Raw genomic sequence first — 14,704 nt, forward strand, 5'->3', positions numbered from 1 at the left:
AGGGACGCCGTAGTGGAGAGCTCCGGAAATTTCGACCACCTGGGGTTCTTTAACGTGCACCTAAATCTAAGTACCTAATCACTCAGTGTATTGCGTATTAAATATTTAAGTGTCTTAATTGAAGCAGGGCGCGAAAGGCAACGAGAGCGGCAAAAAGCCCTCTCCAACGCAACCCTTATCGCCACTGCGCACGCAAATGCCTCGTGAAGCCAAGGATCGTGTAACCCCACGTACGCTCTCACCTAGGCTTTCTCGGAGGGGCCTAGCGATTCCGCCATGTGGCGTTTTTCCATGCCCCAACTTCGCCTTCCTACCCGCCTCGGTGGTACAGTTGCTCGAATGCTGACCCGCAGGTCGCGGGATCGAATCCCGGCCGCGGCGGCCGCATTTTCGATAGAGGCGAAAATGCTAGAGGCCCGGGTGTTTAGATTTAGGTGCACGTTAAAGAACACCAGATTATCGAAATTTCCGGAGCCCTCCACTGCGGCGTCTCTTATAATCATATCGCTGTTTTGGGACGTGAAACCCGAATATTATTAACTTATCTCCCTCACTCTCTATGTCTTTCCCTCTCCTGTACTGAATGCTATAGATCATTTTGTTCCATGGCGCACTTGGTCGTTTGTGTTTACTATTAGGAGCTATCTGTCAGAAATAAAGCACAGATACTGGACTTCGAAGCTTTTGTCTTGCGCGTCGACCTTTCGCAGGTGGTTCCGGTCCGCGAATCTGTCCCGCGCCCGGTTCCATACCAAACGGCGCCGTCGATTTGCCGTCGGGCACGCTTGTTGTGAACACCAGGGTCCAGTACCGGTGCAACGCGGGCTACACCCTAATCGGCACCATGGAGCGCGTCTGCCAGCCCGACGGGTCGTGGTCGGGCACCGAGCCTGTCTGTCAGGGTCAGTGCGCGCGATGCACTCACTGCCAATAGCCGTATAGCCAGCTCAGACTCGTTCAGACTTGCGACTAGCACCAGTCGAGCGACCGTTTGCGACTTCCAATCAAGGAACGACTCAAGGCGACCGATGTTCACTCAGGCCAGTGACACCGAATTTGCCTCTGCTCGGTCTACGATAGTCTCGTTAAATAAGGATATGCCCTGTTCCTGCACGTCTGATTAGTTGAGAGGTTTGCGACTGCAGTCGCGCGACTGAAAATCGAGCACCGAGCGAAAGCAGCTGTTCTTCGAACCAAGCGGCCATTTGCGACTAACTTGGTCTCGCCCGACCGTTGCTATAGTCGCAGGTGTGAATGATCCTTAAAGGGGCCATGACACCCAATTTTCGATCATAATATGTGTTATGTGGATTAATGCTTGTGCATTCACAAATAAGCAGGCGAAATTTTAGCGCATTTGGTCGAGCCCTTAATTTATAATAGAATATTTTTATAAACAGGCGAGCGGCCCGAGAGTCAGGCAACACTGGTGCACTCACGAGCCGTGACGTAACAAGCACCTATAGCTGAGCAAGCGTCTGCATTGCGGCGAACGATATTGCAGACATGTCTCGATTGCCAGCGTCGGAAACCGCCATCCGTCAAGCCAGCCGGTCTGTTGCAGCCTGTCCAAGTGCCGACAACACCATTTGCACAAATCGGCATGGATTTTCTGGGCCCCTTCCCAACGTCTGCTACCGGAAATAGGTGGATAATCGTCGCCACAGATTACCTCACCCGATACGCCGAGACGGGCGCTTTGCGACGGGCAACAGCACATGAAGCGGCGCGATTTTTTATCGAAGCCATCGTTTTAAGGCACGGTGCTCCTGCAGTAGTTATCAACCGACAGAGGTACTGCGTTCATGGCCGAGCTTTTGGACACCGTTTTTCGACTCAGTGGTACCGCTCACAGGAAAACAACGGCGTATCATCCCCAGACCAACGGGTTGACTGAACGTCTCAATAGGACCCTGGCTGACATAAGCATGTACGTAGATGTAGAGCACAAGAACTGGGACGACATTCTACCCTACGTCACGTTCGCGTACAACACGGCACGTCAGGAGACCACTCGGAAGACACCCTTCAGTCTCGTTTACGGCCGTGAAGTTACGACAACATTAGACGTAATGCTCCCTCACGAAAACGATGCCAATGAGATGGACGCTGAAGAGTTTACACAGCGAGCAGAAGAAGCTAGACAACTTGCCCGGTTGCGAATCAACCAACAACAATGCTATGACGCCAGACAGTACAATCTCCGACACATACCCGTCACATACAACGTGGGCGACAAAGCGTGGGTCTGGACACCTATTCGTCGGCGTGGGCTCTCCGAAAAGCTATTGCGAAGATACTTCGGACCTTACACAATTATCCGACGCCCTTATGAAAATGTGAGATGAGTTTAACAAGAAAGTCTAATGACTTCTGACATTTCGGTCATTTGACTGTCTATTGATATTCTTAAGAATAAATTATTGTACTTGTAATGTCATTCAAAAACATATTGGCCGATTTTTCTGATGCGTAAATACAACTGATTGTCTGGTGCGTGAATACAAGTGATTGTCTGATGCGTGATTCCAAATTATTCTCTGATGCGTGAATACAAGTGATTGTCTAGTGTGCATGAAACGACTATCGTCATCAACAGTCATTTGACTGTTTAATGTTATTCTTTAGAATTTTCCTAATGTACTTGTAATGTCATTCAAAAACATATTGGCCACCGTCATTCTGAGGTGTCCTTACAATTGATTGTCTGGTGAGCACAAAATGACTTCCAGCATCAACAGTCATGCGACTCTTTGATGTGTTGCTTCAGGACATCTTACTGCGGCTGAAAAATATATTGGCCACATTGAAACGTCCAAAACATACTGACAACAATTGCACTTGTATGTTGTTGAGAGTGCTTTCCTAGCAAGCATAAAACATCTTATTACAATGACCAGCAGCCAAGCTTGAGCATTGTGGCCAATGACACCGAAAACAATCATATAAAAAAATTAGCTACCATGCATAATAACACTTGTTATGAGTGATCAGATGTAATTATATTTGTGCCTGACCATAAATTCAATGATTGACATATATGAAGCCAGTATAACACAAATGTGCACGTATGCATGTTCAACCAACATGCAGTTGTGCTCGACAAAGGCATTTCTCAAGAAAATGAATAAAAACATTTATTGAGCAGAAGTAATGGGTGAATAAATGAAAGGGAAATATGACATCCACATGGTTGTCATATTTCCCCTTCATTTAATTTCCCTGCTGAGCATCGATGAAAGGCTATTTTTTAAGTGAAGAGTGCTCGTTGTAAACTTGCTGCACGTGTACCCTGTGAAAAAAAAGAACAAGAAAAATTAATAAAATTTCTTGGGCAATTAATCACTGAAACATCCACTGCATTTACCCAGCTGAGAAAGTATACATCCAGCCACAAATGGATTAAGAAATGGTGATGAAATAAGAAAGGCAGCTGGTCTTCTTCAGCATTTTCAATAGTCACATATTTTTGGAGGGATATACATTTCCTTCACGCAGTTCATCAACTAGCCCAACGTGTTTATCTACCCAATTCTTGGTTCAATTATTGTTCTGATCGCTGCATGATAGCGCTGACATATATATAAAACGGACGGCATTCTTGTTGGATCGGCTCCCTTCTTTCGGCCAGTTCTCGTGCTCTTGGCCCTGAACACGTACGCAGATGCGACGTTTTACCGTCGAGATGTGAGAGGGTAAATCGCCACCCGCATCAAGATGTGAGACTTGCATTGTTCTTCTGTCGGGAAATACTGAAAGAAAGAACAATGAATAATACTCTGAGAAAGGTAGACTATTTACTTGACCAGTTGCACAGTCATGTCGCGTCTAGAAACTCTATTCACACAACTAAACAAAATTATTTTGTCACTGCACAAATAAGAAAAAACATTGCACTTACAATAAATGCCAGTGTGCTGAAATTCTGAGAAGTGCTTTCAAGCTCCACAGCGCACAAACTAGATAATATGTGGAGACAGGATGGATTGAGGTTTTCATTGTTGGCTCGTAATGTCACTGCAAAACAAATGGTACAATAAATAGATTAATGAGAACACAATCTTACCTTCAAAGCGGCCGCGGGCCAGTCACATATTGTGCAGTCGGCATTTACAGCACACTTGCGATCAGATGAAAAGTGATTGCGTGAAACTTTCGTAACCAAGCATGCGTCTTACCAGAATTCTTTTCAGTGGGCGAGACCAGCGCAGCACGCTATCCACACCAGTCCTTGTTGCAGTGTTCCTTAGAGAAAACGGCAAAATAGGTTACGGTCTTACAATAAGATGCCACAAATAAAAAACAAGAAAATCTTACATATTTGCCCGTCAACGACGTCTTGGGTCCACGGACAAATATAACCACCGTTCGCCTGAACATTTCTGATCTGCCCGCTAGAAGAGACGACCAGATTGACGCATCAATTGCGCAAATAAAATTTGATTTTGTCGCTAGACAAAAGTCACGATACGATACACCGAGGAAATAGAATGTCACTTACGGGTTCGCGTCAAATCCTCGGCAGCGGGAGACGGCCGCGCGCCTCCAGGATCAAGGCAAACGAAATGCTTCTGAGTGCTTGCCCGCCTCTGCGTAGTGCTCGAAGAGCTACGATTTCGCAGGAAGGGAAGTCACGCACGCCACGGAGCTTGCTTCCCTCCCCAGCGCGGTGACAAAGAAAACAAAACCGCGAGAGCGAGGGTTCCGAGGTCCGGCGCTCCGCTTGCACGCCCCGCCGCCCTCGGCACATTCCGTTCCTCCTTTCAGGACTTGTCATTCTTTCTGGGAGAGGGATGTGATGCATGTTGCGCGTGCTCTCTCTCCAAAGCAAGAACCGCGAAGACCCCATCTCACCACTTGTTTTTTTTCGTTTTTTTTTTTTCCGGGGGAACGCACGTGTTGCTTATATCAGCTCTGTCTGGTGAGAAAAAAAAGGCGCGCGAAATTTCCACTGAAAGCACATGCGTCCAAGAAGCGAATCGAATTTGAATTGAACCGTTTTCGTTGTTAACACAAAATATCGTTGGCACCCTAACATTAAAACAAATTAACATGAAACCATAAACTGAGCATCAAGTACAAATATTAAAACTCTTCAGAGTGTGCGGACTATCGAATTCTGGCTCTGCAAGCGACTTTTACGCTAATTTTGTGTTTATTTGGACATAGATGATATTTTGAAACATTCGTATTAACGCATGTGGGCTATTCCCGAAGACCGAATCAAGTATGACGATATTCGATTCTATATTCCAAATGTTTCCATTATATCTGATGTCCTCCCTCTGTATCAGATCAAAATATATTTATATTCACGACCGTGCTAAAGCGGTGGACAGTTCGGTGGACAGTTCAAAATCATCGATATTTTAATAGAGATTAGCGCGCTATAGTATCAGGATCAAAATTAAATTTCTGCTCGGTACTCGCATTTATTCCCATTTATTGATGTTGTTCAACCAAATGCTTTGCGTCTAATGCATGCAAAGGCGGACATTTTCTTGAGCTTCGAGCAGAAACCGTAAACGCTCGGTACACTTGAAAAGCACTCACGTCGTACCACTGTACATTGAGCATATAAGTGCTTCATCATAACAGGCCATCATAAGGCTTTAAAGGTGCTCATGACAATGCGGCGGAGGATTCTCAGCGGCCCGATCGCTAAAGGTTCTGAAGTTTCTTGCGAAACAGGTGAAAAATTTCGACATTTAAATTCCGCATCCTAACCAACTCCGCAATTGTACCTTTTCTTATTCACATACTTAATGTGCACATCAGAAATATTCGGCTGGATTCGGGAAAACTGAGGCACAGCAAACATGTAACTTTAGTGCTGGGGTTATTGATTGGAGCAGAACTGCAAATGCGACGTCATTCTTAGACAAATGGACATGTATAAGCTACAAGAACGCCAGATTTTAAGATCACTTCGCAATTCAGCTTTTCATATATTCAGTTAGAGCTTTCGCGCCCCTGAAACACGTATCTGAAATTTTCCATTAAAGTTGTACAGTCCGCGAGAACTCTATTTCGCACAATTCGTGTGACGAAATTAATATTTTTTTGGTCTCGCTATAAGCAGCCAAAACCTTTCCGATGGGAGAAAGAATGAATTAATTCATTTTCAATAAAGTTTATTATTAATAGATGGTGTAATGTATATGGTCGGTTACAATCAACGTGCCATTTTGCGAACTATTTCAGTCAATTCTATACCGCGGCACAATGGACCATTGTAAAGCCACGTTAAACATAAATTCGCGTGATTGCACTTTCTTATCCGTTATGTACTTCCTGGTGGCAAATACATTGATCTCCAGAGTGTTCAAATCTTGCGATTTCTCAAGGTTATAAAAATATTTTAACGATATTCTCCGATCGAATAATTCTTCACAACGCCGAAGAACTCCAACTTCCATATTGATGCCAATGCATGCGCTCATCATTATGGCCATCGCATGTATAGTCAGCATCCGATTAATAGCTTAACTTCAGTCAGTTCAGAGCAAAACTCGATGTTATCCCTTAGCCGGTTTTCCTTGTTTGACCAAAGGCCGTCATCGCGTTTGTAGCTACACTACATGACTTATTCCTCAACATACTGCCCAAACGCGCTCGCGCTTGTTAGCTCGAAACCTAAATGTTGAATTTCAAAGTAAAATTGACCAGTGTTCAACTTGTCACTCGATCAGAGACGAATACTTTTCACCACGTCGCGTTATTTTGCTCTGCTTTCGATAACAACGGCGTTAGATTGATGAGCTCTGCTGACAAATCCTCATCACTCTATGCAGCCGATGCAAGGCTGGACAAATATATAATCAATCTAACGGTGTCGAGCAGTGCACCTGGTCCCATGTGGTGCGTCAGCAAGGGACTTGATAATTAAGTTCTCATATGTGTAGAAACGTACGGTACGCTTACGTTGCGCACCCTCTACAGTCAGCCACACATATCGTCAACGGCACGTGAAGCGTCTACTATTAGCAATGTAATTTTATACTTTTTTTTCGTTTTGCATGCGAGGCACCGACGACGGCAGATTACCGCGAGGCACTAGCTATGCATTTGTCTAACGCGTCTTGAAATATAAAGCTACAACCTCCATAGAATCACAGAAATATAAAGATACAGCGTCCAGTTTAAGCACGTGTTGCTCCCATTGATAATTATCATTCTGTGAAATAACAGAACTAGTAAACATTTTATTAACATTCCAACAGAACAGCAGTGCGCGTTGCGCATTACCCGCCGCAAATGCTCCATTATGCGATTCTTTTATACGCATGAGTCAGAAGATCAGACAAATCCGCGGAATGTTTCTCATGCATTTCCATGCATCATATTCGCTTGCTTATCTTTTTGTTTAGTATTTTCAAGACGTATAAAATGATCACAATGCGATTTCTGACTGGCATTATTTCGGATCTTGAGGCAGTGCATCGTTGGGATTATTTTAATTTCTTTATAATGTAGGTTACGGTGTACTTGCTTTGTCTTTTATTAAAAACAAGGGTTCATTTTTACTTGAAATGCTGTGCTAAAATGATGAATGTCACAAACATATGCAAGGCGACCTCTGACAAAGTGATGGGATAACAGAAACTTTTCAAATAGGCATATCGAGGAATATGAGCTTATTATCTGTAAGAGATAAAGGCGTAACTACATTGCACATTAAAGAAAAAGATAAATTCGCGTTAACTTAATTCAAACTTGTTACTACCTAGACGTACACGCGTAAATTTTGACAAACGCAAGTCTTTAGTGGTGCTGTTTCGGACGTGTCCCATTTTCTTATCTTGGCGGCAAAAAGCACTGCTGGGCACTGACGGCGGGCCTGCAGATGTGCGGCTTCTTCGAAAGAGGAGGCGGCTCCACGCTGAGAAAGAAAACCGGAGAACAGCGGAAAAAAAGAAAAAAAGAAGTTTCCCTCTCCCCACCGGGAGCTTCCGGGGCGCGGGCCGCAGTAGCGCATGTTATTTTGCTTTTTTTTTTTTAAGTGTGTTTTTCACTCCACGCTCCCTAGCTATACTGTAGAGCAGCGCGCGGTTCCTTTATGTTGGCCTGAGGCCGACCCTCTTTGCTCTTTCCCGCACTTTTCCACCTTCTGCGTTTTATTTTCCACAGCACGAGTCTTCCGTGGATTGCCATCGCTATGTGTTCGTTCTAACAACCTTGAAATAATATTTCTTGTTTATATATTATTCGTGTATTGGTACTAAAATCTTACATTGCGGCCACGCCTTTTGATGAGTTTTTTTCACATAGCATATATGGGATTTCCGTTTGCCTGACTTATCCGTCAGCGAAAGATGAGAACGTTTACTCATTCCATTGCGCAAATTACATAATAAAGGACTAGCTGTTAGAACAAAACATTGCGTCTCTCTATCCACAGACTGTTTGGCTGAAAGCGCTGCTCGGGCAGCACGCAAAAATTTTCATGCCTCATGTTGTCTGTATACATACGATGCTTCTTTTAAGTTATACAGAATGGTTTTTAATGGCCGTTTTAGTTCAGAAATGACATAAATGTATTATGTGAGCTCGGTTTAATGCAAGCGGGTGACATTACTTGCATGAAAAAGCAAAATAAATAATCGCCTATCTAAATAAAGTTCATTTATGACCTTCAAATTACACTGCCTTACCTACTGCAACTGACTAACTGTAGCCACTGAGTTTGCAATAATTGGAATGAAATCTTACGATTTAATATTTATGCCATCAAATTTGAGGTAGAAATTCACTGTTTGCTTCAGTCACGTTTATTTTTGTAAGAATCCGTTTTAAGCATCGAACAACGACAAAAGCCTAGTTTAACGCCCATGTATATAAATACTGTCGCACACTTGGCGAATGATGGTCTCGAAAAAATCTAGATACGCACGCCTGGAGAAACCATGCACGAATGTAATGACTCGCTATTATTTTTGTTATTTAGTCAATAATGTATTTGGATTGTTCGCACAAATAATCTCTATCACTTGGTGTAATCAGCTCAAGGACCACAAGTATGTTGTGTGTCACAGGTGATTTTTGTAATGTTTAAAAAATCACACTGTAGGAGTTGTTTACACTTCCTGCAGTGTATTTTATGCTGCCCTAAAATAATACACGCTGTTCGAATTCTCTGCCGGCAACCAAGGCCGGCACGACGTGTTGCCGACTTGTCGCCCCGACAAGCGTTTGGCGCGCTCGGCGTTCACTCGGCCACCAACGGTGGTGCGAATCGTGCAGCCGACCTAGTGCCGACAAGTGTTTGGCGCGCTCGGCGTTCACTTGGCCACCGACGGTGGCACGAATCGTGCAGCAGATCTTGTGCCGACGTAGCTGGCAGCGCACCTCCGGCCGACCCTTTTCGGATGCCTGGTGGCCAGTGAAGTCGGCTGCCGGCTATTTGCCAGTGATCAGCCAAACGTCGGCAGTCGGGCCAGCGTTGCTTGGGATGGATCACAACACAACACAAGTAGCGACATATTGTTGTACAAGACACATAGAGAAAAAGAAGAAAAACACGCGATTGATGCGGGGTTATACAAATAATAATAATAATAATAATAATAATAATAATAATAATAATAATAATAATAATAATAATAATAATAATTTGAACCGGTCCAGCGACTTTTGCGATTTTTATAGTCTGACACAACTAAGGGGTATTCCACAAAGGTACACACTAAATCATAATCAGCCTTTACAAAAAGTTGAATGCGCTGTACTTAACTGTCAAGTAATTCAAATATATGATGTTCTAAAGTTAAATCCCAAACGGGGACACTTGCAAGGGGTGTGGACCCCCCCGACTCCCCCGTGATTTACGCCAATGCTCGCAAGCTACACCTCCAGATGCTCAAGATTTAACAAAAGGCCTCACTTCTCACCTCTCCCTCCAGAACCTCTGACCCCTCGTTCGTTTTTGTTTATTCGAACCTAAAGGTACATGAAGGGGGTTTGCACTAAAATAAAATTCATCGACGATTATGGCATTCCTAATGTGAAATATGGGCGCAGCGGCGTCCGCGTTTCTATATCGCGATATTACGTGTAATCTATCACGTCGCGAATGTAGTAGCCAAGCACGCCCGACTGTCTTGCCACGCCGCTGGATTTGCTAACCGAGATCGTGAGAACCAGCGCACAGGCGCGATTCACCGCAGCCGTCGCAGATAGACCGATACACTTCTCTAGCACAACGCACGCTACTATGGCGCCATCTCGTAAGGTTAAATTATACTTCTGCGCGCGCAGCCGCCGGCTGCCACTTCCGCTATCTACACTACAGTACAGTGTCACTGTAACTACAGTCCACAACACGGCGCGCCAGCGCCATCTCTGCGACCGGGCGCACAACTTCACAGCCGCGGCAATCAGCTGCGCAGCGGCGCATGCACGCTGCCTCCGTGGGGCGTTTCCGCGGCCCTGCGTCTTTTAAGTGTTTTAGACTGTCGCATTTCGTTTGGCGCACATGTTTTTTTCTCGTGGCAAACTGTTTTACTCGAAGCCTGAAAGTGACACCAGCATTGTTACTGTTACATAGGTCGCGTCGGAAACGGAAGTGGTTCACGCACATACGTGTTTGTACAAGTAAGCTTAGGGTACACGGCACTGGGATTAATTAATTTATATTTATTTACAATTTACCTACAACGCCACAAGGCATTAGGGCAGAGAAAGGGACATGGATCACAACACAACACAAGTAGCGACATATTGTTGTACAAGACACATAGAGAAAAAGAAGAAAAACACGCAATTGATGCGGGTTATACAAAATGTACAAAATTTACCATAAGTACGTCACTCAAATACCTGGGAAGAATAACTCCACACACGTCATGTTATTGATATCGACGTTATCATAGGGAACCGAAAGATTTCATTATTAGTTATGCAACGATATAGACTGTTAGGAAACGCTTCCGTATTTTTTAAAATGTATATACTATATATTGTTCTTACGAAGAACAAACTACCAGAAGTGTTTGTTTTGATGCGTGTTGCAGTATATTTCGTGATCTAATGATCTTGTCGAAGCGAGACGTCGGTCCGAGCTCTCAGGATATTATGAGTATTAGTACAGTATTATTATTATTATTATTATTATTATTATTATTATTATTATTATTATTATTATTATTATTATGAATACTTTGACGAAATCTCAGCCGGAGTTCTAGTTGCCTTCTTATTGTTAATGGCTAGAATGCCAATGTCCTTTTTATTTCTGAAATACTTGAAAACGAATTACAGTTATTACTTAGAAATCTAGCTGCTTGATTTTGCACTTTTTCCAGTCTATTCACAAGATACTACTTATAATCCGAAGTTACACAAGTGTAATTTATAATGCATCTTACATAATAAAAGTCAAACACCTGATTCATCTCATGAAACATGCTTAAAATTCATCCGCATAAAATATTAATGAGAACTAACAGGCATATGATGCCAAGGTAAGTATAGGAGATGTTACTAGTAGTAATTGTAATGTAAATGTGAGCATTACAATTACTAGTAATAATATCCCTTATACTTTCCTTGGCATAAATGGATCACTTCTCCATAATATTGTGTCTATCAAAGAAAAAACGAGCCCTTGAACTTCCACTTCTTTCCTCCGTATAAATTGTAACATCTACATGGCACGCAAAATTCATGTATCCAACGGGTCCTTCCCAGATAGTCACTCAGTACTTCTTCATTAAAGTTCTTTGTCTCTCTGTCTGCGCTATCATGCACGGAGTCGGACATCACGCCATCAAATAATGGCGTAAGCTCCGATCGTCAGTGGCATGTAAAACCTCAACATTACTCTGAACCAACATTTCTGGCGCACTATATAAGGCTTCATCAATATGCCCGGGAAACTTGATATGTAAGCTAGACTAACAGATCACTAGCTGTATTAACACTTTTACAAAGGATTTCTTCTTGAAGGACATATGGTGCTGCTTCATGTTGGGGATGATTTTTGATATTAGCCATGACAAAGAAAATCAGGCCACTGCAGTCACCAGAAATCCAATGTGCGTTGCCATTTGATTCTCTATTGTGCTTTAATTGCTAAACGACATTAGGCAAGGTTAATGTGTGTTGCCATTTGATTCTCTGATGTGCTTTAATCGCTAAACGACATTAGGCAAGGTTAATGTGTGTTGTCATTTGATTCTCTGGTGTGCTTTAATCGCTAAACGACATTAGGCAAGGTTAATGTGCGTTGCCATTTGATTCTCAAATGTGCTTTAATCGCTAAACGACATTAGGCAAGGTTAATGTGTGTTGCCATTTGATTCTCTGATGTGCTTTAATCGCTAAACGACATTAGGCAAGGTTAATGTGCGTTGCCATTTGATTCTCAAATGTGCTTTAATCGCTAAACGACATTAGGCAATGCACGTCAAATGCCTGGCTAATGACACATTAGGAGTGCATTAAGTCGACACTAGAAACTCAACATTCATTTTCATAAGGGCGCATCAGTGAGGTCAACTACGAGGTTGTTCCGGACGGCTCTCAGAGCTCAAAGCGCCGAAAACATTCGCCAGAAATTGTTCACGTGCTTCGGATGAAGCCATACTTGCAGTGACTAACTGCGCAGTTTCTTTTTTTTTTACCTTGCTTTCTGAACGTTGAACATCGGGGCGATGTTTATTTTTAAAGGGGGAATAATACCGCGCGTATGTGCCAGTGGCGACGGCAACGAAGCAGCGCGAGTGTTTTTGGCCCATCGCGGGGACGAAGAAGACGTGGCAGTTTCTCTGAATGATAAAGCGTGTTTGCCTATCGTTCTCCGTGTCCTCGTCGATCCCACGTCGTTACAATACTCTTCCGTGGTCAGCTGCACGTGATATGGAGATATTGTAGCTTTCTTCAGCTTGGCACTGAAATTGAACGATTTGCAGCGGCTGAAACATTGGTAGAAGACGGCGGCTCTGTTCCGTGCTGCACGTGACGTCACACGCGCCACGGGAAAATGGCGGTCGCAGGTGGTAGGCGGGGTTTACAGCCGGCGACTTCTAGGGCTTGTTTTGTACTGAAATATTCTTTTACGGCCCACTTTTGAAATCTGTATCTGAAAACCACCAATCTATGGGCGACCGTGTCATGGCCCCTTTAAGGCGTCGCAGAATGTTTTTGCCGCACTATCGTATAATTATTAACGCTAATCCCAATTTACGGTCCACTAAAGTTCCACGCAATGATTGTTTATCAGCGATTGTGAGTGACCAAGTAGTGAAATTTCCGAAAACCCTGCAGCGTTAAATTCACAGCTTGCACTCGAAGTGGCGCGAAGGAACGCAAGTGGGAGCCGTATATACGCGACAGGGTCACATAAGTATAAGCGGCAGTCTACGGGAACGAACTTATTGACATGTGCATGCAACCTGCCGAATGCCGCTTCGGACGCGCGCCGCAGGCACAATCAAAATCTCAATTTGTATTCAGCAGGGAAATATTGAATTATTCATATTCGAATAATCAAGCCACTCACGCATCAGGTAGCGTAATAGCAATTTGCGTGGGTTGAATTCACCAGACACGCCCTAGTAGCGAAAAGAGCGTCACACTATATTGGAAAGTCGAAAAGTTATAACGGATAGAGCAGATCTCGCTTTCAAATGCCAAGCTCCGGTGGCGGAGGCACGGGCACGATGCACGGGTGTTTCCGTAGCCACTCGACCGCGTAGGAAGAACCAATAGCACGCAAGGGCGCCCATTGCGATCTGTGGCACCCTCCTCGCCTTCCTTTTTTAACAGCGAAGCTATATGCTTGGTCGAGGCTTTCATGTTCGGGGTTGTGGTAGCGGTGATCACGTGGCCTCGCACTGTGGCGAGAGTGAGGCTCGGTGGGAAGGGGAGGGCTGCGTGTGCTGCGAGTGGCGAGGGCGTTCTACGAGAGGCGTGGGTGAGGGCGGAGGACGTCGAGGGGTGAACCTTCGAGAAACGCGTCCGGATAGGGTGACGGTATGGTGCTGCGGAGTGTAAAATAGCGTGTCAATGTCAGTGTTCAGGATTTTGCGCTTTCAAGATGGCGAACACTTCTCAATCTCCCGACGAAGAAGCTGCCCGACGTGAGCGTCAGCGTGTCGTCGCCTAGCCAACCGCGATGTCCGCGCAAGAGAGGCCGAAGCTAAGCGCCAACGTACGGGAAGTGACAGAGAAGCGCGATATAAAGGACGGGCATAAGCTTCGCTGTTTCGAGAGTGTTCGCGAAGTGAATGGTTGCATTTTCTCTCGCTCTCTTTCTCTCGCGTGGCAAAACATCCTAGTAAAAAGTATACGCGTCCCGTCTTCAGCGTGGCAGCAGTGCGCTAAAGGAAACTGGGGCGGCAAAATGCCCTCTCCTACTCAGCCCCTCTCGCCACTGCGCGCGTAACCATCTCGTGAAGCCGAGGCGCGGCCGCGCTTTTGAGATACTGGGGTGCGTATACAATCTCTGATCGCCCCTCCTTAACTTAAAGGGACACTAAAGGCAAATATTAAGTCGGCGTTGATTGTTGAAATAGCGGTCCAGAAACCTCGTAGTGATACTTTTGTGCCAAGGGAAAAGTGCTTATTTTGAAATAAAATCACGTTTTAGTGGTCCGCATCGCGTTAGCGCACTTCAAATCATCCGCCTGTAAGCGGTCTTTCTCACGTCATGACTGTTGCCGTGCCCAACGTTGCCCGCCTTTACTGCGCGGCGGCGTTCACT

The 14,704-nt window shown here is 44.5% G+C and overlaps 1 protein-coding gene across 1 annotated transcript in view; it reads left to right on the forward strand.

The window, feature by feature from the left end:
* Positions 1 to 14,704, forward strand: part of LOC119406432 (CUB and sushi domain-containing protein 2) — a 42,957-nt gene that overhangs the window by 12,461 nt on the left and 15,792 nt on the right. The window contains exon 7 of the mRNA XM_037673178.2: positions 711 to 902. Within this exon, the coding sequence (XP_037529106.1) occupies positions 711 to 902 (192 nt within the window). The remainder of the gene's footprint in view (positions 1 to 710; positions 903 to 14,704) is intronic.

The sequence above is a fragment of the Rhipicephalus sanguineus genome, chromosome 10 (assembly GCF_013339695.2).
Source record: "Rhipicephalus sanguineus isolate Rsan-2018 chromosome 10, BIME_Rsan_1.4, whole genome shotgun sequence".
NCBI lineage: Eukaryota > Metazoa > Arthropoda > Arachnida > Ixodida > Ixodidae > Rhipicephalus > Rhipicephalus sanguineus.